Genomic DNA, 25,058 nt, shown 5'->3' on the forward strand with positions numbered 1-25,058 from the left:
CATGACAGTTCCCACAAGTTCTATTTGGCATTTGGAGTGTATTAGAAAAGGCCTTGTGTGCAAAATCCTTGTATTTCACAAAGTCACTTATTTTCCCACCAATTTTCAAAGTGATCACTTGAAAAATGACCTTTTGCCATGCTTATTTTTGATGAATTTTGACCATGCATCATGAAAGTACATGTGAAATGGGGTTTGCTCAAAGAAAGATCATCCATTTTGGCCATTCCATGTGAAAGTTATGCCACTTTGAATTTAGGCATTTTTGGAAAATGATTTGATCATATCTTGCCAACCATACATGAGAAATTCAAGTTCTTGGACTTTTTGGAAAGGTGAGAGCAAGATCTACAACTTTCATGTTGAACAAAATTTCATTTGAAGCATTTTTGGACATGTAAATTTGTGGTGAAAAACTTTCCATTTTTGGAAACTTTCATTACAAGTCACTTTCCATTTTTGGAAACTTTCCATCTGATTTTATTTTCTTCATTCTTGATGTTTGAAATGCCAAATGAAACTTGTTTCAACATGAATGAAATATATCCAACCCTCTCCCACCTCCAAATCCATCAGTTCAAGCACAGTTGACCACAGTTGACTTTTTTGATTGATAGATGAATTTGGCTATGCACTGATCAAGTTGAGCCTCAAACTCCTGATGAAATGGCTCAATGATGAAACCCTAGCTTCCATAAGCTCAATACAATCATGAAATGATCCCCATATCCATTATAGACCCCATCTCCTTGCCATGCCCTGATTGGCCCAATGCAGATGATTAGACTGATTAGGGTTGACCAGTGGTCAAAACCCTAATCTCAAGGTATCTGATCAATCTCTTGAACCTCTTGGATGATATCAAGACCATGATGATGATGATGTATCACTTCAACCAAGATGAAGATCAATCTCCCTTGAGAAACAAAACCCTAATTTGAACCACCACCCTCAGATAGTTAGTGATCAGTCCAATGAAACCCTAGCTTGCATCATGACCTCTTATCTTCTGACCAAGACTTAGGAGGATGACTTGCACAATGTTGCCACATGATATGCACATATGCAATGCCTAATGACCTAAGAAATGCAATGTAATATGTTAAACTAGTCCCAAGAGAGGAGGCCAAATTTTGAGGTGTTACACCCTCCTCATGGAGTTCTTCATCACAGAAGCTGAGATTATTGCAGGAAGTGATGTTAGCTACTATATGATCAAACTGATCCACCGTAACATCATGTTCCATAAATGCTTGTTCCAGAACTCTTTGTAATGCTTCTCTGTGCGCTTCTGAATTCATAAGCAGAGACAATACTTAAATCTTTGAGGGGGTTTGGAGCAGCTGCTCCACCATATTAAACTCGCTCTTCTTTATCAGACGAAGTACCTCATCATCATTAGCCTTCAAATTGATGGATTCACCAGACTAACACTTTGAAGTATTAACCGGATCTACATCAGGCACTTCCACTTTCTTACTGACAATTGATTCTTCCTTATCTTTTGGGAACACCGGCCCAAACACTCGACCACTACGGGTCACCTTAGTAACATCAGCAATGCTCACTACAGAGTTGCTCATAGGCAATGGAACCTCTTGACCATCTTTCAACATTGTCGCATTGTACTGATACATAACAACTTTATCAGATGAATACGGGACGGGACCTGCTAAACGTATGACCAATGGAGATACCGATCTCTTGCTGATGTTGTTACTGTTACTGTTGTCGTACTGAATGACTACTCTTTCCAGATTCTTGAAAACGGGCACTAAGGACATCGTCATCTATATGACGAGATTGAACAATTTGGATCATGCCTTCATCCATCAACCGTTGGATGTCCCTTTTCACTACCATACAACCTCTTGGGTTAACACTGCAGATAATATAACCATCATGGTCATGCTCACAATCGCTTACCATACAAATGTCCTTATGCATCGCCACTAAGGACCTCTGAATGAAACGAACATCAAACACTTTAAACTCTTTGGGACAACCATCCACCATGTTAACTAATGAATTCCCATGAGCGGGCAGTGAATTTGCTTTCACGTTCGGCGCACGGTCCTCGAAGGATACCATTCCACTCTTTACCAGCTTCTGAACTTCGTACTTGAGCAGATAGCAGTTCTCAATGTCATGTCCGGGTGCCCCTTGATGAAAAGCACAACGGAGTTCAGGTTTGTACCACCATGGAAGTGGTTTTGGAATTTGTGGCGGGTTTCTTGGTTGGAGTAGGTTCTTGAGAACCAAAGACGGATACAGTTCTGTATAAGTCATATGAATCGTTGAAAGGAGGGGTGATCTGGGCAGCCAACTCTCTCCATCTCTATGCATATTCTTTGAATGTCTCATTATCCTTCTGAGACATAGACCTCAACTGGTCTCTATCCGGCTCCATATCCATATTTTACTTATACTGTTTGATAAAAGCTCCTCCCAAATCGTTGAAAGTGTGAATGCTTGCACTGTCCAACCCCATATAGCATCTGAGCGCAACACCGGTCAGGTTGTCTTGGAAGTAGTGGATCAACAACTGATCATTGTCAGTTTGGGTAGACATCTTTCGGGCATACATCACCAAATGACTGAGCGGACATGTGTTCCCTCTGTATTTTTCAAAGTCAGGCACTTTGAATTTCACCAGAATCTTCATATTCGGCACCAGACATAACTCAGCAGCACTTTTCCCAAACAGGTCCTTACCTCTCAACGTCTTCAATTCCTTACGCAACTCAAGAAATTGATCCTTCATTTCGTCCATTTTATCATAAACATTCGGGGCCTCAAATGGCTCGGAATGATAAATGGCGTCCTCCACCCGAGGTAAGGTGTGTACAACGGGAGGTGGCACAGACATGATCGGGCTAGATGCCGGCATGGAAGTGAAAGTAGGCGCAGAGCCTTCAGGCATGAAGTTCGGCGGCATTCCCCACGGGAATCCGGCAGGCATAGCAGGCGCGAAATGAGCGGTAGCAGTAGGCATGGTAGAGGTAGCCACCTCTGAAATAACAGTCCTTTGAGGAGGAGGAGTTGCAGGTGTTAGAGAAGACTGGCTCTAAGCAACTAACACCGACTCCATCATGGCAGTAAGTCGAGCGATCTCGTCCTTCAAATCCTTATTCTCTTGCTTAATATGTTCCATGATTCTCAAATGATTGGCGCGAGTGTTGTACCGATGAGTCAACTTGGCTGAAGCACAGAAGAAACACCAATGAGACATCTGGCGAAAGAGAAACCTGCTTATGCAAATGATGCATGAGATGCAATGCTTGTTTATTTATTTTTATTTTTCAAGGAACTTACTATATCATTTGCAAATATCTATATTTAACAACAATTGCAACAATTTGACATGACCAAAAATCTCTTTTTATTTATATAATTTGAAGGATTAAACTGAGTACAATTTCAGAAACCAAATAAAAATACAAGAGAAAAGGAGATCCTAAGGATCCCTAACAACATTGTCAGAAGATCTGGCTGTAGACACGTACTTCCTCCGAATGCGTCGAATCTCGGTCTCAAAAGAAGCCTTCATCTGAGTCTTCTCGAGGACTAGCTGATCAACAATCTTCTTCCAAGCAACGGAAGGCTGAGGCATGCTAGAGGAAGATGAAACCTCAGGCTCTCTCTGTCTCTTTGTCACTCGGTCTTCAAGTAGCTCAATAAGTGCATCTTTGTCCTTAGACTCCAGCTGCAACTCTTCATGCTTCTTACTCAAAGCACAGAAACGCTCTTCCCACATATCCTTCTCTTGCTTCATCTTGGTGAGTGCGTCTTCCAACTCCTCTACATCTTGGTTGGGGAGAGTTAATGGCTCAACCAAAACCATAGACATAGGTCTCTCGCAAGGATAAGGCATCTTCAACTCCAAAGCTCTCTTCTTCACCCAAAGAGTGTAAGCTTCCAAAGCTACACAATTGCACGGACCAAGCTCGGATCTTCCTTTCCTATTCACATTATGCCAAGCATGTACAATCTTCTGCTTCAAATGTTGGGGATTTTTACCCTCTTTATAGAAAAGACCTTCTAACAATATGTTATTAGGTTTGTCTCTCAAGGGGAGCCCAAGATGACGACAAGCCAAAGTAGGGTTGTAGTTAATTCCTCCTTATGTACCAATGAGGGGCACATTAGAGAATTCACCACAACCATCAATAATCTCCAAACTGCTCAAAGAAGGATCAGACCAAACTATATCATCAATAGTGAGAGACATAAGCCTCTGAGACCACCGTAGACATTGCTTGTTCTCCACAAAAGCAGATGTCTGAGGCAAGTGCGAAATAAACCACTTATACAGAAGAGGAATGCAACAAACAATAGTTCCACCACCTTTAGAATTCCTTAAATGCCAAGAGAAGTACATATCACCCAACAAAGTAGGCACATGATTCTCAATCAAGAAAAGTCTAATGGCATCAACATCAACAAAACTGTCAATGTTAGGGAACAAAGCTAATCCATAAATAAGCAACACAAAGATAGCTTCAAAAACGTCCACGCTACCGGCTTGAGCAAAAGAAGTAGCTTCCTTGATGAGGAAATCAGATGGCAACCCAAATAATCCTCCTTTCTTCGCCCAATGAGCCTTTATCTTAGATTTCTTCAAATGAAGAGCTTTGGAAATAAGATTAGATCTGGGAATCTCCTCCAATCCACTAAAAGGCACTCTACTAGAGATGGGTACCCTCAAGAGATGAGAATACTCCTCCAAGGTAGGCACGAGCTGATAATCTGGGAAAGTGAAGCAACAGTAGAGAGGATCATAGAACTACACTAGCACACTCAGAAGTCTTTTTACCACATCAGCAGACAAGATATACAAAAGCTTCCCATGGCGTTGTTTGAAGTCCAAGGGATCTAATACAAAAGATGCTAGCTTCCTTAAATCTTTCAAGTCGGGACATCTGAAATTGTACTTCTTAGTGTTCCTTCGCCCACAATCCATGGTCTGAAAATATTTGCAAATAATACCTCAGTTCCTTGAAATTTTTGTGTGATGAATGTTATGATGTGCATGAATGCAACAATCACAAATAAGGGATCACACACAAGGCAAACAAAGGTCAAGTGATGAATCAAGTAATTATCAAGATCAATCATCCATTTTGGTGGATTATGGTTTACACCTTATCAACATCCAAGTTCTATTGATATTGACAAGACTTGATTGGATCAACCAAGAATCAAGGGTTTGTTGTGAATCACGAGCATGGAGTCTGGGTAAGAACCATCCCAAAGGAGTGAACTAAGGATAAAACTTGTAGATCATTTTCTAAAAAGTTCCCAGAGTCTTAATTCCATCTATCAGATATTACATGTTAAGATGATTGACTCATCGACCCATAATATTCTCAAGAGAAACTCGTTTGAGTGTAGTATCGCGTAACAACTGTTATCAAGTCTACACTTGAGCAGTCTCCGCACTACGTCCTAAATAGGCCAAGAGGGGGTAAATGTTCTATGGTCCTCAGCTTCTCAGACCCAAATTAGAGATAGTAATGCCTAACCATAAATACTTGTGTGACATTTCTAAATCCAAAAGGGTCTCCAGTGAGCAGATGGATCTCAAGCCAACTTGTTAAGGACTACTCCACACAAGTCGAACATGACTATATCATCCTCCTATCTTAATTGCACTTAAGTTCAGGTTAGAACTTATCTCACCACTCAGAGATCACCAAGCACAACAAGCAAATTATATCATACATACAAATATACATACAACAAATATACAATTATATACACACAAAAAGTAGGCTAAACCCATTGGAGACTACTCCCCAGCAGAGTCGCCACTTAATTTCTATAGCGGTAAATTCATGATCATCAAGCTATGGACAAGCTAGACGTCAATAAAACCAGATTCGCCACCGCGCTTTTATTGTTTTTAAGGGAAAAGGGGAAGTACGAACAAAACCCAAAAGTAAGAAGTTTTCAAATCAAAACTAATAAAATGTCAGAGATTACAGGTAAGGGGGTTGGTTACACAGAGGGAAGTTGTTAGCACCCAAAGTGTCTTAGGTACTCCTAGGGAGCCCTTTCTTGTGTGCATATGTATTTTGTACAAATTGATGTATACAAATAAATAGAATGGAGGGATGAGAAAAGAATTCATTAATTATATTTTTGTGTTTGACAAGACCTTCGGACTTGTGCCTACGTACCAACATGATTGGGTTGTCGTCGTCGTTGGAACTCTTATTCAAGGAGTTTTAATCCCATGCCTCTCGAGGTTGTTTTTACTAAGTCTCTGGCTAGTGGCTTAGTAAATGGATTGGCCAAATTATAGCTTGTTCATATATAGGTGAGTGAAATGATTCCATCCTTAATCATTTTCCTCACAAACGAATGTCTAAGTCCTATGTGTCTAGACTTTCCATTGTATACTTCGCTAAATGCTCTTGCTAAAGTGGCTTGGATATCGCAATGTATCATCACCTTTGAGACATTGTCTTTAGCCAATGGAACTTCCAACAGAAGATCCCTCAACCATTCTGCTTCTTGACCAGCGGAAGCAAGAGCCACAAACTCTGATTCCATGGTCGAAAGAGTAATGCTTGTTTGTTTCTTGCTCTTCCAAGAAATTGCTCCTCCAGCTAGTGTAAATATCCATCCAGTTGTAAATTTATGATCTCCAATGTTAGATATCCAACCCGCATCAGTATATCCTTCTAGTACAGCAAGGAACCTACCATAATGAAGGCCAAGGTTTTTGGTTTTCAGTAGATAGCCAAAAATCCTCGTGATTGCCTTCCAGTGTTCATTACTTGGATTACTAGTAAATATACTCATTTTACTAAATGCAAATGAAATATCAGTCCTGATACATTGCATTAAGTACATAAGACACCCTATTGCACTTGCATATTCCAATTGATCTACTTCTCTTCCATTGTTCTTTTGAAGTTTGACGACATGATCAAATAGAGTGGTTACTTCCTTAAATTTTAGGTGTTTGAACTCATCAAGCATTTTCTCAATATAGTGTGTTTGACTAAGATCATAACCCTCACTATTTCACTTAACTTTGATCCCTAGAATTGTGTCAACAAGTCCAAGATCTTTCATTTTGAAAGTGGAAGTTAGAAACCTCTTTGTCTCTAGAATTCCATTCAAATCGTTGCTAATTATTAGCACGTCATCAACATAGAGGCAAAGAAATATCACAGTGGTTTTGCACACTTTTGTGTATAAATACTTGTCACAAGAATTAGGAATAAATCCATTTGAAAGTATCATGGAAACAAATTTTTGATGCCATTCTTTTGGTGCTTGTTTTAAGCCATATAAGGATTTGACAAGCTTACACACCTTTAGTTCATTTCCAGGAAGCACGTAGCCTTCTGGTTGTTCCATGTAGATTTCCTCATCAAGATATCCATTTAGGAATGTTATTTTAACATCCATCTGATGAACTATAAGATCATTTAAAGAGGCTAAGGCAAACAACAATCTAATTATGGTTGTCCTTGCTACTGGTGCATATGTGTCAAAATAATATATACCTTCCTTTTGTCTAAATCCTTTTGCCACTAATCTGGCCTTATAAGTGTTTAAGGTACCATCACTATGATATTTCTTTTTAAACACCCACTTGCATCCAATGGGCCTTGATCCCTTTGGTAAGTCAACAATTTCCCAAGTATGGTTTGAAACAATTGAATCCATTTCATCTTGGACAACGTCCTTCCAAAAGGAGGAGTCCCTTGAAGTTATTGTTTCCTTGTAAGTTTTAGGATCATCTCCTAATTTAAGAATGGCCGAAATACTTTGTATGAAATTCTTGCAATTTGCTTCAACTAGATAAAAGGAAATAAATTGAGGATCTATTTCGTATGGTGCTAGATTTTTTATTTTCCTGACTCTTCTATTTATCCTTGGCTCGGGTTGTAACTCAATGATTTGAGAGGTGCCTTCAGGTTGTATTTCTACAATATGAGAGGAATCTTTTCCACAATATTCATTAGTTGCAGCTGACCCTGATTCTTTATCCTTGGTGATAAGATTTTCAAAGAATTCTACATCTCGGGATTCTATAATTACATTAGTCTCTAAATTTAAGAGTCTATATGCTTTACTATTTTGTGCATATCCTACAAAAGCACATCTTATCCCTCGAGGACCCAACTTGGTTCTTTTAGGATCCATGTTTTTGTAGTAAGCCACCACCCCCCCCCCCCCACACACACACATACACTTTAAAGTAACCGATATTTGGTGCTCTTCCTTTCCATGCCTCATATGGAGAAATACCAGTTTTCTTTAAAGGAATTCTATTAATTATATGGCAAGCGGATAATAAGGCCTCACCCCATAAATTGAGGGGTAATTCAGAATGCATCAACATGGCATTCATCATCTCTTGATATGTTCGATTCTTTCTTTCGGCCATGCCATTTTGTTGCGGTGTGCGAGGTGCCTAACATTCATGTATTATGCTATGTTCTTCATAAAATGCATCGAATTCAGTAGAAAAGTATTCACCTCCCCTATCACTCATAAGGACTTTAATACTTTTACTTAATTGATTTTCCACTTCTGCTTTATAAATCTTAAAGGCATTAAAAGTATTATCTTTACGCTTTAAGAGATATACATGTGTGTATCTAGAAGAATCGTCGATGAATGTAATAAAATATCTATTTTCCCCATGGCTCGCATAAATCTGAGTGTACAAGATCAAGTAGATTTGTATTTCTTTCAACACTTTTGAAAGGTTTCTTAATTATCTTTGATTTGACAAATAATTCACATTTTTTGAAATCATTTATATTACATGAAATCAATCCAGATTTAATTAGTCTTTTCATAGAACTAATATCGGAATGTGCTAGTCTATTATGCCATAGAGAAACAGATTCAAGCATGTAAGCGGAAGTAGAAATTTCATTAATAATATTGTCGGCAGTACATAGTTTGATCATTCCTTCAACGGAATATCATTTTCCAACAAATACACCATTACGGGTCAATATAAGTTTACCCAATTCATAAACAGATTTAATGCTCGGTTTTCCCAATAAGTCCCCACTAGCAAGATTCATATTCATGTCCGGAACATGAAGCACATTGATGAATGTGACTTTCTTTCCTGAGGTGAAGTTGAGTTCGACCGATCCGGTTCCAAAAACTTTATATCGTACTTCATTTCCCATCTACACTTCTTGTCTATCATTTGTCTTAGAATAGGTTTTGAAAGCAGCCTTGTCATAAGAGTTGTGCGCCGTAGCGCATGTATCATACCACCAACCTTGAACTTTGCCTTTGATTGCCATAATTTCGCTTACTTTAGAAATCATGTCATCATTTGCATGAATTGCATTGATCTCGTTTTTTGACTTGTTGGGCCTGCAATATCATAGTGTCCAGGTTTTCCACAAACAAAACATTCGTTTTTCGGACCCTTATGACCGCCAACATCCTTGAACTTATTATGTTCCTTTTTTGGTCCAAGATGACTCTTTATGCCATCATGTTTCTTCTTTCCTTTGGTGGTCACGACATTGGCTTTAGAAAGACCCGTAGATTCTGATTTCTCCCCCTCCTTCGATTCCTCCTCGATTCGAAGATATTTCTGGACTTTCTCCAAAGAGAAGTCCTCAGAATTGTGCAACAATTTCTTTTTGTAGCCTTTCCACGAAAGTGGCAATTTTGCAATGATTGCACCCACTTGAAAGGTCTCAGAGATGTCTATTTTCACCGTTTTTATTTTATTCACGAGGACTTGCAACTCATGCACTTGGGGAAGAATGGGCTTGCAGTCTATAAATTTAAAATCAAAATATTTAGAAATTAAAAACTTCTTCGTACCTTCCTCTTCAGCCTTAAACTTGAATTCAAGCGTTTTCTAGATTTTTGTTGCAGATGGATTATTTGTATAGAGGCCATAGAGACGATTAGACAATGTATTCAGAATATGTCCACGACATAACAGTTCGTCCTCCTTACATTTCTTGCGTTCTTTCTTGACTTCTTTAGATTCATTTTCTGATGGTTCAGGAATTGGTGCTAAGTCAGGATCTAAGACATAGTGAACCTTCAGAGGAGTCAGTAGGAATGCCATCTTGTCTTGCCATCTGTAGCGGGGTATTCGTTACCATTAGACATATTGACTAAATCCAAGGTAAACCATACAAGTCGAGTCGCCACCGCACTTCTATTTATCCAAAGGAATGGTTAGAAAGCGAACAAAAACCTAGAAGTTTTATCGAATCAAAAACTAGTAAAAATGTCAGAGATCTGGGTAAGGGGGTTGGTTATGCAATGGGAAGGTTTTAAGCACCCAAAACATCCTAGGTACTCCTAGGGAGCCCTTTTCTCAAGTGTTGTTCTAGTCTAAAGGGTGTAGGTATATCTAAAGTACTATTTGCTAAAAGGAAGGTTAAAAGAAAATGACTCGCAAGGATGTCGCATCCACTGCCTACGTATCTCATCTGAGTATGAGAATCAGAGTCTTCGTAGCTCGGCTACCTATGGTTTAAAGATAAGTGTGCTCGATAAGACGTCGCGTCTTATGCCTACGTATCTCATCTGGAATGAGAATCAGAGCAAAACGTAGTTCGGCTAACTACGGGAACAAGGGTATCGATTGCAACTAGGGCAAGGGAAAGGGACGGTCTCGATCGCAACGAGGGCGAGATAAAAGAAACGCAACAAGGGCGAAAGCAAGCAAGGATTAGTTGTTAGTCGTCAGTCAAACTCGGCAAGACATCGCGTCTCGTGCCTACGTATCTCATCTGAACATGAGAATCAAAGTTGTCGTGGTTCGGCTAACTAGGGGTTAAGGATTTCCATCTGAACATGGACTTACAAAAGAGGACACCAATTGTGTCAAAGGAGGGTGGGAAGTGTGTTCAACGTCCTAGCAGTAGGTGTCGCAGCTCGCTGAATCGAGTCTTAGGCAGTTACCTCTTTGCAATAGAACGGACTGACATGCCATAAGATCGGAGACGCACGGAAGGTCAAAAAGTGGGGAAGCTCTGCTCTAGAGTTGTCATGCAATATGGACCTATGTGTTAGGATTTACAAAGGGGAACATCTACCTAATGTTAGCATGCAAAGAATAGGGGAATTCTACCTATGTTATCATACAAAGGGTTCTACCTAATGGGTGCTACCTAAACGGAACAAGAGTCGACGGATGGAGCGCGAAGAGGAGTTACGGATAAGGGTAGATGGCGATGCCGGAGGCAATCGACTTACAGGTAGATGGCGATGCCTGAGGCAATCGACTTACAAAATGATGGATGAATGCGTGTTAGTTCTGTTAAGTTTTGAAAATGATTACTCGACGTTGGATCGAGCTTTTGATCTTATTTTGAAATGGTTATCGGATGTTCGTTTTAATTCTTGTATTAACAGGTGACTATAGAAATAAAGAAATAAATATTATACATTTTATGGGAGAGGGGTACATTTGTTATGAATGGGGATTGTTCATGGCAAACAAACAATAAGAATATATGCCTCATACATCATACAAGTAGGCAACAGTTATCAATCAGATCGGATAAATAAAAAATATATAATCAAATCAAAGAATCAAATAGTGGAGCATTTAAACAATGCATGGGAGTATGAACATGTTAAATAATCAAGCAATAGAAAGCATGAATGAGAGAAACAAGTATAAAAGATAACAGATGAATCAAACTGGTGAAAATATGCACACGAAGGGTCCACTGAATAATTTAATCAGGAAATGAGGTAAGGACCAGATAAAATCAAGGTGAAAGGCCTCTAATACATGGCATGTGAGATGAACGAGGGAGGATCAAAATATCTCTTCAATTTCCATAAGCAATCCCTAAGTCAAACATCGATCATAAAGAAGTCAATTGAAAATTCAAGTCAACTTAAAAAATAACAAATAAATAGCAAATTAATCAAGAAAATCATGAAAAATTAAACTAAATAAGGTGGGGCCAGGACATCATCATCCCCCAAAAAGATTTTAAAAATAATGAAAATTGGCACGTGAATTAATTAAAACAAAACATAGGTCAAACCAAAAGTCAATTAATAAGACTAGGTTAAAAATAAATCAAGAATAAATAGTAAATTAATCAATAAAATTATGAAAAATTAAACTAAATAAGGTGGAGTCAGGAAATCATCATCCCCCAAAAATATTTTAAAAATAATGAAAATTGGTACTTGAATTAATTAAAATAAAACATAGGTCAAACCAAAAGTCAATTAATAAGACTAGGTTAGAAATAAATCAAGAATAAATAGTAAATTAATCAATAAAATTATAAAAAATTAAAATAAATAAAGTGGGGTCAGGAAATCATCATCCCCCAAAAATATTTTAAAAATAATGAAAATTGGTACATGAATTAATTAAAATAAACAAAAGTCAAATTAAAAGTCAACCAACCAAACTAGGTCAAAAATAAATCCAAAATAAATTGAAAATGTGAAATAAATTCCAAGAAAAGGTCAGGTTGACCATGAGACAGTGGTCAACCTTCATCCCAAAAATCAAATTCTAACAATAATTTTAAGTCATAAAAATAAAATCAATAAAAAAAAGTGTGTTAAAATGGACCATTTAGAATAAATAATTAAAATAAAATATTAATATTAAAAAAATACAAAAATAAAAATTATATAAAATTAAATAAAACGTTAAGAAAAGTGAAAAATATTTTTGGGTAATTTTATAGACGAAGAAAATATTTTAAATAAGAAAAAGAAATATGAAGATGGAAGGATTAATGGTGATGAGCATGGTAAGCAAGCGTAGATATATCAAAACATGGCCATGGAAGAGATGATTACCTAATGGAAAATAGAAGTGGAATAGAATCTGATATGTGATGAAGCTTTTTCTCCTTTCCACGAAATTCCAATGCTCCTTCAGGGTTAGGGTTTCAGCTTCTTAAATAGGGTGGATTAGGTGTTCTCATGGGCTTTTTAATAAGTGATTTATCCATAAGAATAAAAGTGTGAAGTGAGGTGTAAAATGTTGTTATTTTGAGCCAAACTTAAGTGAATGGATGTCCAATGCATGGCCAAAATAGGTAAAAAAAAACATGACTGGTTTGTGTAGCATACTCAGAAAATCTGATTGGGCCAGCCAGGCCCAAAATCTGCCTAGAAAATCAAGTCATGGTGCCCACTTTAAATGAATGTATCTCTCAAACCATGGATCCAAATGAGATGATTCAAAAAGGATATGAAAGAGGACATGGCAAGGTACAATTATTGTGAAGAAATTATTTTCAAATAAAGCCTTGAAGTGCAAGAAAACTGGCCAAGAAGTCTTGACAAATTTTGAAGATTTTGGACTTAGAAATTTTTCTAAGTGTCCTAAAAAAATGTCTCACTTTGACCAAGCATAACTTTCTCAATTCTAATCCAAATGGATCAAACTTTATATCTATAGAAATCTTGGAACAAGAGGAACAACTTTCATGTTGGAGAAACTTTCAAATGGAGCTTTTAACTTGATGAAAATTGGGCTTAAAGTGAGTGCAACGATCATGAAAACTTGCCATAAATGGAAAGTCAACCATTTCCAAATTAAGTAACTTTTCCAATTCCTGATTAAAGGATGAATCCATGATCCAACCTTGATCAAATTTCACATATAGGCTCCCTTAGGCATGGATTTTGAGATTCCACTCTCAAAATGTCAGGAGTTGACTTTTCTGGCCCCACAGTTGACCTTTCCCAAACTGTCTGATTCCTGATTCCATTGATCAATTGAAGCACTTCTAGCTCAAATAAAGAGCTGATTTTTTTTATATAGACCCTTGTGGACATATGGAGGGCCATGGAAAATAGTTTCACCCAAAGAATCAGAAATAAACTGATTTTATACCAAACCCTAGTTTTAGGGCAAAATGATCAGGTACTGATTGCACTGATTGCCAATGGATCTTTCTGAGATACTTGTGAATCTTCCTAGGCCAAGATGCCTCTCTAATCATGACATGGATGAGCTCCTCTAATTCCAACCAAACATTGCCTGTTGCAGGTAGCCATGAAACCCTAATTTCTAATTAAATCCAGATGAACACTCTAATAGCTTTGAATCCTTCACTGATGAACTGAGGGCCATAATAAGATACCTGGACCTCCCTGAGACCCTTGAGACTTGTATACTTAGAAAATGAAGTCCAATTCTCAATCTTGCTTTGTGTGGGCTCCTTCTGTTAAGGAGTGATCAATCAAAACCTGATCTCCATGTCATTAATGCAGTATGCAATGAGTATGACCTAATATGATGCTAATGAAGTGTAAAACATAATCCCATGCTTCCAGGAAAAATGAAGGGTAAATTTTGGGGTATTACACCATCTGGTGTAGTTGGTTCCATCAAAGTGATTCAACTTGACAAGATCCTGATTCATAACCTTGATGGTTGAAACTGCAGCATCGGAAGCTATTGTGTAAATACTTTTAAGATTGTTAGAAATTCCGAGAAGATTAAATGGATTCAGGTTGAATCATGAAAAAAATCACTTTCCTTAAAAGTATTTCAAGCACTCTCTTTGATGTCTTAGAGTTGGAAAGCAAGAATACCCAGGATAATTCAGCCTTTTGATTTAGTCTACATAAGACAGGTGAAGAACTCGAATGCAAGGAAGTGTGTCTGGAATATTTAAGAGGATGTGCAAATTTTGAGTGAGTCATTTTCGAATTCAGAATCATGTATTTATAGGTCATGCATGTGTTGTTTCCTAAGTTTGCATCTCTTGATGAAATAACACCTTTTCACCATATGTTACAATGGTTCACATATGATCATACAATGTACCACTTTATGAAGTGTTGTATATTTTGAATTCGAAATTCAAACTTAAGCAAGTGCTCAAGTGCCGCCTACAAGCGCCACTAGCACCTCTACGCTCACGCCCTCAGACCTGGTCCCGGAGTCGGTGTCGCTGGTGGCTACACCGGCGAGGGGTTGTTCGGATGTGACATGTGGCATAATGTTTGGGACCACCACATATGTCCATGTGGAACCTTATCCTCTTTGACTCATTTGGTGAGTTTAATGTTTCAATGTCTTAATAAATGCTTTTAATGTTAGCGCCACTTTCTATGTGGGACTATTTGCAATGCATTTATTGCCATTAACTTAAAAGCTCAATTTTGTCATATTGGAACATACACATGACAATTATTGTTTATAATTTCCAACCGGTTTAAGAAAAAAATTGAAAATACAACTCTTTTATTAAATTAAATTAAATTAATTAATCATTAATTTTTTTTAATCATCATAAAAACATAACTTTTCTTCATATGCAAGAATCATTAGTCGAATTTTTAACCATTTGTTTACGATGCTCAAATTCCTAACCAACCACTTGGATCAGTTCATTTTTAAATATTTTTTTCACATGACATTCACACAACTATTTTTTCCCTCATGCATTTGACATTGAATATAATTATTTTTTAGTCATTTTTTATTATGATAACAAAAGGAACAAGGAGTTTAGAAAAGTGTATGTAAGAGGAAGGTGTGTGGATTTCTCTCCTGAAATCATAAATAGGTTTTTGGGCAGAAGTGAAGAAAAACAAGCTGAAGTGGAAGTTTCTAACAATGTCATTTGCAGAGAGATTACTGCTAAACAAGTGAAGGAATGGCCAAGGAAAGGGAAGTTGTCAGCAAGTTACTTGAGTGTGAAGTATGCAGTACTTCACAGAATTGGAGCTGCTAATTGGGTGCCAACTAATCACACTTCCAAAATTGCTACTAGATTGGGTAAATTAATTTGTATTGTAGGGACCAAGAAAGAATTTCACATTGGATCCTATGTCTTTGATCAAACAATGAAGCATGCCCCTTCCTTTGTTGTGAAGATGCTAATAACTTTTCCCTCATTAATTTGTGGTGTTATACTGAGTCAACACCCAAGTATTTTTCTCAGTTATGATAGTGTCTGCAAAAGAGATCCCCCTCTGTCATTATATTATAGGCTTTTTACTAGGAAACATGTTCCAGATATTGTCATGACATATGGTCAGAAACCTTTCAGGTCTACTACTAGAGCAGGAATCCTTGCTGACCTAAAAGATACCTACAAAACCTTGGATGAAACCATCAAAGTTTGTATTGAGAGGAAGAGTAGCCTTGAGATCCTGATCAAGGCCTTATCTGAAGAAGAAGAAAATTTGAAAGGTGATGAAACAAGTGAAGAAGATGCTAATGGAAAAGGGATTGATGCAAGTGATGATAAAGAGACAACCAACAATGATGAGGAGTACAGTTTTCTGGTTCTTGTGTGTTTTGTTTGTGCTTCAAGTTGTTTCTTGCAGGTTATGCCCTGAATATTTATGCACTTTAAAGTGATCTTGGTCTATAACTTAACTTTTGCTTACTCTGCTACATCTAAAGATTGGTTGTATTTGTCAACTTTTTGGCTAAAAAGGGAGAGTAATTTTGTGATAGATAACTTGTTAGCCATACCATGACTCTTGCCCCTTGATGTGGAGTACTTATGGAGGGGGAGTAGCTCTTGCCCATGTTCTGCTACTCATGGGAGCATTTTCTTTTCAAGACTATGGTGATAGGCTAGTTTCGTGTGGGTTGCCTATTTTATTAAAGTCAGATCAAATGTCTTGACATCCTGACTAAGAGAATTTACTTTTCTCTTAAGCAAGTTCTTCGTGTGAGAGTCTACTTCTCTCAGATATGAGGTTATGTTCTTTTTTGTTGCACCTGCCTCTGTTGTTTTTAAAAGATCATTTCTTTTGTATGTTGGTTTTATTGTTAAGATCTTTACCATCTTTCCAGTTGGTCTATGCAAAGGTTGTTTTTGCCAAAATTTGTCAAAGGGGGAGATTTTTAAGTCTGGTGTGTAGTAATTGGCTGCATTTTGGAAAAAACATGTTTTCTTGCAAGATGTTGGACAAGATGTCTTGAGATGTTGGTTCAACATTGGACCATGCCCTATTTCAATGTGTAGAACTATTTGTTTCTATTTTGTGAGATATCTGAAGATCCCCTGAAGATTTATTTCACGAAATATGTGGGTCTAGAAACGTGTTTTCTAAAAAGCAAAAGACTGTTTTGCTTTGCCTTGTTTTCGAAGTAAAGATGTCAAAACATTTTAGGAAACATTTGATATGATTGGAATCAAATTTGTAGAAGATTGAATAAAGTCCATGGATCTGCTTTCAATCAAGCCTAGAGACCATATCTTTCTATTGCTATTTATAAATTATTTCTAAACCTAAGAAGGCATTGAAGCAACGTTGAATATTATTTGTGTTAGGGTTTAGTTGTATTTGCTTTTTGTGAGCCATTTGAGTATCTCTTAGATACTAGGATTATACTTGTTTTATTAAGTTATAATTATCAATCCCTCATGAGCTTTTAAGCAATAGTGAATTATGTTTTTTGATATTAGTTGTTGTCACGGTTGTGTTATCGAAGGGAAGTGGGAGGGGTCTCATATCTAGGAGAGTCTTAGATAGAAACTTCCATGGGTAGAGATTAGGTGAGAAGTTTGTAAAACCCGAGGTTATTTATAACTTCTAACTAATTCTATGATAGTGGATTTTCTTCTTGGCTTAGTATCCCCTAGATGTATGTGACGTAGCACCGAACTGGGTTAATAACTATTTGTGTTATTTTATTAAGTGTTGCTTACTAAAATCTTGATATTGTTTTTAGTGTGACAATGTACTGACCCTGGTGTCGTGACACCGTGTACGACATCCGGGATCTGCATACAAGAACTTCACCAGAGTTAACCCTTAATACTTCTGTTGATGAGCTAATGGTTCTCAGTGAAATGATAGTGGACTTTGAAAATCTTAAGGAAAATGGGTTTGATTTCTTTGAGACTTTGGATTTTCAAGGATGGAACTCTTTCTTCGAAAGATTAAAGGGTCCAGTTTACCCAGTGCTTGTAAAGATATTTTGGGTGCATGTTACTACTGAGAAGGAAACAATAACTTCCTATGTTATGAACAAGAATATCGTAATCACTGAAAATTCCATTGTTGATTTAATCTCTCACAATGGTAAGGGGAAAAGGGTCCATAGTGTCAAAAAACTAATGCTAGAAGAGAAGCAAAATAACATTTGTCATCTTCAAGGATGGAACTAATCTTGATGATGTTAAAGGTCCTAGCGAGGATTTTACAAACAACCTAAGAGTTTGGTTCAAGATCATTATGGGTTGTATCCATGATAAACAAAGTACAAATAGTTCTGACTATGTTAACACTCGTCATAAGTATATCCTGTTCTTTCTGGAGAAGGGTCTCAAGCTTGAACTCCCTTCTATTTTGTTCAAATTTCTAAGGGATTCTATCAGAGAATCCAGAACTGTAAGTTCGTCAAAGAAAGGCAAAGGAAAGTTCATTCCCAATGGACGCATGATTTAAGACATTCTGGTCGAGAATGGGTTAGTGGATGACCTTCTTATGAGTGGAGTTACTGATGAACTGGTCAAAGACTGCGATAAAGTCTTATGGAGCAAGAATTTGAAGAGTATGGGTTTGATCTCCAAGATTTCTAAGCCAGAACATTTTCCAGCAAAGAAAGAAATTCATGGCATTAGAATCACTACGCCAAATAAGGGAAAAGAGGGCGCTTATTTTGGCCTATAACAGCGCTTTTAAGCGCCCTCTAATCTGGCGCTGGCATAGGTAAAGACAGCGCTTTGTTCTCCTGGAGAAAGCGCTGTCTAAAGTGGCCACATTATAGTGCGCTTTAAGAAAAAAGCGCCCTCTGGAGTGGTCCATAAAGGGACACCTTAGAGGGCGCTTTCTGGAAAAAGCGCCCTCTAAAGTTGTCAGTATAAAGTGTTTAGAGGGCGCTTTCTGGAAAAAGCGCCCTCTAAAGTTGTCAATGTAAAGTGTTTAGAGGGCGCTTTCAGGAAGAAGCGCCCTCTAAAGTTGTCATTGTAAAGTGTTTAGAGGGCGCTTTCAGGAAAAAGTGCCCTCTAAAGTTGTCAATGTAAAGTGTTTAGAGGGCGCTTTCAGGAAAAAGCGCCCTCTAAAGTTGTCAATGTAAAGTGTTTAGAGGGCGCTTTCTGGACAAAGCGCCCTCTAAAGTGTTAGTTATTTTAAAAAAATTTGTTTGAAAAACAGTGGATATATATTTAATTGGTAACCTGTTCGCATGCTGCAAAAGTGTAAAATTCATATTGATTTCATCCTTTAATCCAATGTTATACACCATTAATCCATTGATATATACAACATGAATCCATTTATATACAACATTAATCCTCCATATATACAACATTAATATATGATTCTTTGATCAACAATATACAACAACATATTCTCAAAGTACTACAATTAAGAGAATAAAACATAGCAACCAACACCCAGTGACCACTGTATCCAAAAGCTGTCTAGTAGTTCTAACCAATACTAAACAAAAACGCCCATCCACCCATGGTGGCAAACATGTTCTGTATATCCAAAAGCTATCTAGTAGTTCTATCGCACATCCATACAAAATAAGGCTCAACCAAAACAACAGATGGCAGCATAAGTAGTCCCCTGCAAAAAGAACACGTCCAAATGCAAATAACACAGAACTGTCAAAAGGCGATTGAGCAACAAATAGTAAACAATGGCATAAAGTTAAATGACATAGCTAATATTACCTGAATTCCTGCATGGCTGTTAAGGTAAAAATCAAATTCCCTAGGGTGACAAATGCTGGTGTCTACCACGGTTCCTTTGACAATTTAGAACAACAAAATCAGCAAAAAGTGATAAATTCAAATGATAATATATACCAGCTGCGTTGAGAAATATATTGAAAAAACCTGGCATAATATTTCCACTTCTATCGGTCTCTTTGGGGTTGACAGGAAAGAGACGGGTGTGATGTCTCTTTTGGACCACTACAAAAGTAACTTTAGGTAGATACACATCCTCTATTGAGACACAAGCCTGATGAAAAAAAAATAAAAATTAAATGCATAGAATTTAGTGGTGTATTTTATGAACGACAAAGTAACAAGAAATCAACTTTGAGAAGTCCTAAATTCTGCCTACAATACAGGGCTGCAAAGTTGATGCAACAAAAAACATATAACAATATATGGTAAGTACCTGTATCTCCAACCATATTTTTTCTTTGCCAACCTTCAAGTCCGGACTTCTCCAATTATCACATGTAATCGGAATATGTTGTCGAACAAGGAAACCAATGTAACTTGCCAACATTGAACCCTTATCTTTTGAAGATAGAATTGATATATGTTTAGATGGACATGTTCCATTGTCGTAGAGGGATACTTTCAAATATCCAGCATCATCATCTACGCGAATGAGGCTTGACGACAATAGAGCATCTCCATCTAAACAAATATCCAGCATCATCATTTTACCTATAAAAAAGAAAATAATTAAAATCAGATGACAAATGTAAAAACAATTAAAATCATAAAAGTCATTTTACCTGTAATAAAGAAAACAATTAAAATCATTTGACCTGTACCTTTTTCACTAAGTTCTCTTTCTTTTCTTGGTTGGAATATGTTCTACATGTCTCTTAACAACACGGACGGTTGGATTGATCCAAATACCCTCATTATGATCATTTCTAATATATGAATCATTTGATATAATATTCTCATCTTGATCATTTCTGGTAAACGATTCAATCTCAACATCAATATCACCTTGATCTCCAGTGTTTTCATCAATTACTTTGTTGGAAAAAAGAACTATAGACCATTTCGTACTTTTCGGATCATTGACATAGAACACTTGTCTAGCTTGAGAGGCTAGAATAAAAGACTCATCTTTGTATCCCACCCTATTAAGATCCACTTGCAAAAATCCTGACTTATCCATTCGAATGCCATTATTATTTTCAACCCACTTGCAACCAAATATAGGAATCTGAAACTTCTCATAATCAAACACCCAAATGCGCTCGATAACACCAAAATACGACAGATTTGCAAATTTGGGGTTTAAGTCCTTCACACTTGATATGTGCATTGCTTCAGCTACCACGGTGACACCACTATTCTGCATAGTACTTTTATCATCTTGTTCTTTGGTATAAAATATGTATCCATTAATCGCGTATGCGCTATAAGAAAAAACATGGAAACTTGGACCATATGCTAAGCATCTCAACCTTTCTGTTATTGAAGCGGGATCTGAATAATACTTTGAATAAATATGATCCTTAAACCAAGGTATAAAACATCGATTGTGCTCTCGTACTATCCAATTTTCATTTCTATTGGGATTTAAACCTCGGAGAACATCCTTGTGAATTTCAACATACGGCTCAACCTCATTCTCATTGTGCAGAACATACAAATGCACTTGATCCCGTTCGACCCTTGATACTGCCACGATTTTATTTCCAATTAGATTTTTTCCTTCTTTCTTTTCGACAAGCTGAGACTTGGGGAGTCCGATTGACTGAACATTAGACAAATATTCAGTACAAAACTCAATCGCTTCTTCAACAATGTATCTTTCAACCATACAACCTTCTGGTCGACTTCGGTTCTTCACGTACCCTTTTAATATTTTCATATAACGTTCAACAGGGTACATCCATCTCATATAAGCTGGTCCACACAATTGTGTCTCTTTTACAAGATGAACAACTAGATGTACCATTATGTCAAAAAATGATGGAGGAAAAAACATTTCAAGCTCACACAAAGTAATAACGATTTCTTTTTGCAACATTGGTAAGATCGCAGGATTGATCACCTTACTGCAAATTGACTTGAAGAAAGAACACAACTTAGTTATAGAGCTTCTTACTTTTTCTGGAAGAATAGAACGTATACCTATTGGGAGAAAATGTTCCATTATAACATGGCAATCATGGGTCTTTAAACTCTTTAACTTGAGGTCTTTCATAGACACAAGTCTTCTAATATCTGAAGAGTACCCTTCTGGAACTTTAACTTCACTTAGAAACTTACACAATGTTTTTTTCTCCTTTCTAGATAGAGTATAAGCAGCAGGCGGTAGATATGTTCGTTTTCCTTTCTTCAAGGGTCCTAATTCAGTTCTTATTCCCATCGCTATCAAGTCCTTTCTTGCCTTAAGGCCATCCTTAGACTTTCCTTGTATATTGAGTAACGTGCCAATAACACTTTCAAATACATTTTTTTCAATATGCATAACATCAAGAAAATGTCTCACATACAAGGACTTCCAATACCGCAATTCAAAAAAAACTGACCTCTTCTTCCACCCACTTTTGACAAGTGTGTGGGCAAAAGGCTTGCCAAACTGAGTATCCAAATCTTTCACCTTTTCAAAAATTTGATCACCCGTCAATATAGGTGGAGCTCTGCCTTGTTCTGTCTCTCCATTGAACGCCTTTCTCCATCCACGGTAGTGATGATTTGAATTTAAGAATCTCTGATGACCGAGAAAGACATTCTTCTGACCAAACTCCAAGCGCTTCCAATCTGTTTTATCTTCACAAACAGGACACGCACATTGACCTTTTATGCTATACCCTGATAGATTTCCGTATGCTGGAAAATCATTAATTGTGCCAAACAACATCGCCCTCAAGTTGAAACTTTCTTTCCTATATCCATCATAAACCTCCACACCGGTCTCCCACAAAATCTTTAAATCTTCGATTAAGGGCTTCAAGTACACGTCTATGTCATTCCCTGGTTGTTTAGGTCCAGAAATCAACATAGACAACATCATGTACTTACGCTTCATACATAGCCATGGAGGTAGGTTATAAATCATAATAATCACAGGCCATGTACTGTGTGAGATACTCTGGATACCGTGTGGGTTCATTCCATCAGTAGATAATGCCAAGCGAAGGTTTCTTGATTCTTCTCCAAATTCAGGATAATCATTATCAATTTTCAACCACTGTGGTGAATCTGCTGGATGTCGATACTTTCCATCTATAATTCTTTCATCTGCATGCCAGGTCAAGTGTCTTGAATCGGTTTCACTACGAAACATGCGTCTAAATCTCGGAATAACAGGAAAATACCACAAGACCTTTGCTGGAGACAACTTGTTCTTATATCGCGAGACACCGCATTTAGGACACTCATTTAACGATGCATACTCATTTCGAAACAAAACGCAATCGTTTGGACATGCATGTATCTTATCATAGCTCATGCCAATAGAGCACAACATCTTTTTGGTCTCATATGTTCGATTGGGAAGAACATTATCCTCAGGAAGCATATCTTTCAAAAGGGCTAATAACTCTGTGAAACTTTTATCCGACCACCCATTGCCCGCCTTTAAGTTGTACAACTTTAATACCGCAGACAATCTTGTGAATTTAGTGCAACCATCATACAAAGGTTTCTCTGCATCACTTACCAACCTCTCAAACATTTCGGGACAATCCTTAAGATCTCCTTCAAGTGCTTCTGCAATCTCTTCAACTCGATCACAATCGTATGTATCTGCGCCACTATAGTTTGAGGCATAGGTCGTACTATCCCCCGGTTCAACATTCTCGTTACTTTTCTCACCATGCAAATTCCAACATGTATAACTTCGATCAATTCCATGCCTCATTAGATGCGATGTCAACTGAACTGCGTCAACCCGTTTCCCATAACAACAACCCAAGCAAGGACATATCATTCTACTGGGGTCTTCGGCGTGCGCAACGGCAAACTTAACGAATTCTGATACCCCATTCTCGTACTCTCTCGACAATCGATTGGAAGACATCCATGTATTATCCATTACTAATTAGAATAAATAAAAAACAATTTCAGAAGAGTTCAAACACATTTGGACCTAGGTTTCTAATGATACTGGTGTTGACACAAAATCAGATGTTCATAGGTCGTATAACCCATTGCATCCGCAATCATGGTCACTAAAAACCAACCGTCAATTTCCTAGTGCATCCGCTATCATGGTCGAAACAAACATAGAAGGAGGAAACGCGCAGTAATAAGGTAAAACAGAAATTGGGCAAAGCTAAAACAAAGCAATAACATAAAACAATAATTGGGAAAAGCGTGTACCTTTGATTGGTAGAAGGAGGAAACGCGCATGTAGATCTAACAGAGGTGGAAGGAAAACGCCTCAGAACCCTAACGTGAAAAAGAACGCTAATAACAGATAGTGAAATAACAAAACGCGCAGTATGTTATAATTTTAATGTTTACTAAAGGGGACATTAGAGGGCGCTTGTGGAAAAAAAGCGCCCTCTAAAGGGGGCCTAAGAGGGCGCTTATGAAAGCGCTCTCTAAGGCTTTCCAGAAGCGCTTTATAAACTGGAAATGTACATGGACTTAGAGAGCGCTTTTTCAAAAGCGCCCTCTAAGGGTAACCTTAGAGGGCGCTTTCACAAAAGCGCCCTCTATTGTTGTCCCTCCATTTTTTTTTTGCTTCACTTTAGAGGGCGCTTTGTTACCAAAGCGCCCTCTAAAGGGGGCCTAAGAGGGCGCTTCTAAAAGCGCTCTCTAAGGCTTTCCAAAAGCGCTTTATAAACTGGAAATGCACATGGACTTATAGAGCGCTTTTTTAAAAGCGCCCTCTAAGGGTAACCTTAGAGGGCGCTTTCTAAAAAGCGCCCTGTATTGTTGTCCCTCTATCTCCTCCTTATTTTTTCGCTTCACCTTAGAGGGCGTTTTATTACAAAAGCGCCCTCTAAAGTGCGCTGTCTATTCCAGTTGTTCGCTCCTTATTTTTTCTCTTCACTTTAGAGTGCGCTTTTGTAATAAAGCGCCCTCTAAGGGGCGCTGTCTATTCCAGTTTTTGGCGTAGTGAATCCTATTGGAAAACTATCCCATCTTCACCAAGATTGATCCTCCGGAAGTCGTGGCGTAATACATAGAAAGTTGACTCAAGGATAACATTGATCCTTTGGTAGATCCTTTCAATCTACCTGAAAACTATCCAGATGTTCGTGGCCAACATTCTAAGAGAAACAGAAAAGGAAAAGACGTTGAGGAAGAGACTTCTACACCAAAAAAGAAGAAGAAAGATGCATGGTTTCTGGACGAAGAAGAAATGCCTATAAGTGAGCGCCAAAGGAAAATGCTTCTAAGGGACACTTTGGGTGTTGCCCAACAATCAACCAAAACTCCAAGTGAAACTACTTC

General features: G+C 37.7%; 1 protein-coding gene across 1 annotated transcript; it reads left to right on the forward strand.

Moving 5' to 3' along the window:
• The first annotated feature begins 14,388 nt into the window (after positions 1–14,388).
• Positions 14,389–16,311, forward strand: LOC127080583 (uncharacterized). Its single transcript, XM_051020897.1, has 2 exons — positions 14,389–14,420; positions 15,465–16,311. Exons 1-2 carry the CDS (start codon positions 14,389–14,391, stop codon positions 16,309–16,311), a joined length of 879 nt encoding a protein of 292 aa, XP_050876854.1.
• Positions 16,312–25,058: the final 8,747 nt, after the last annotated feature.

Source organism: Lathyrus oleraceus, chromosome 5, assembly GCF_024323335.1.
Source record: "Lathyrus oleraceus cultivar Zhongwan6 chromosome 5, CAAS_Psat_ZW6_1.0, whole genome shotgun sequence".
NCBI classification, from domain to species: domain Eukaryota; kingdom Viridiplantae; phylum Streptophyta; class Magnoliopsida; order Fabales; family Fabaceae; genus Lathyrus; species Lathyrus oleraceus.

Bases quoted from the DNA above. Each gene is read 5' to 3' on its own strand.
- LOC127080583 (XM_051020897.1), top strand. From the start codon at position 14,389: ATGGTTGAAACTGCAGCATCGGAAGCTATTGT. The intron at 14,421-15,464 runs GTAAATACTTTT...TGATAACAAAAG, and splicing joins GCAGCATCGGAAGCTATTGT to GAACAAGGAGTTTAGAAAAG.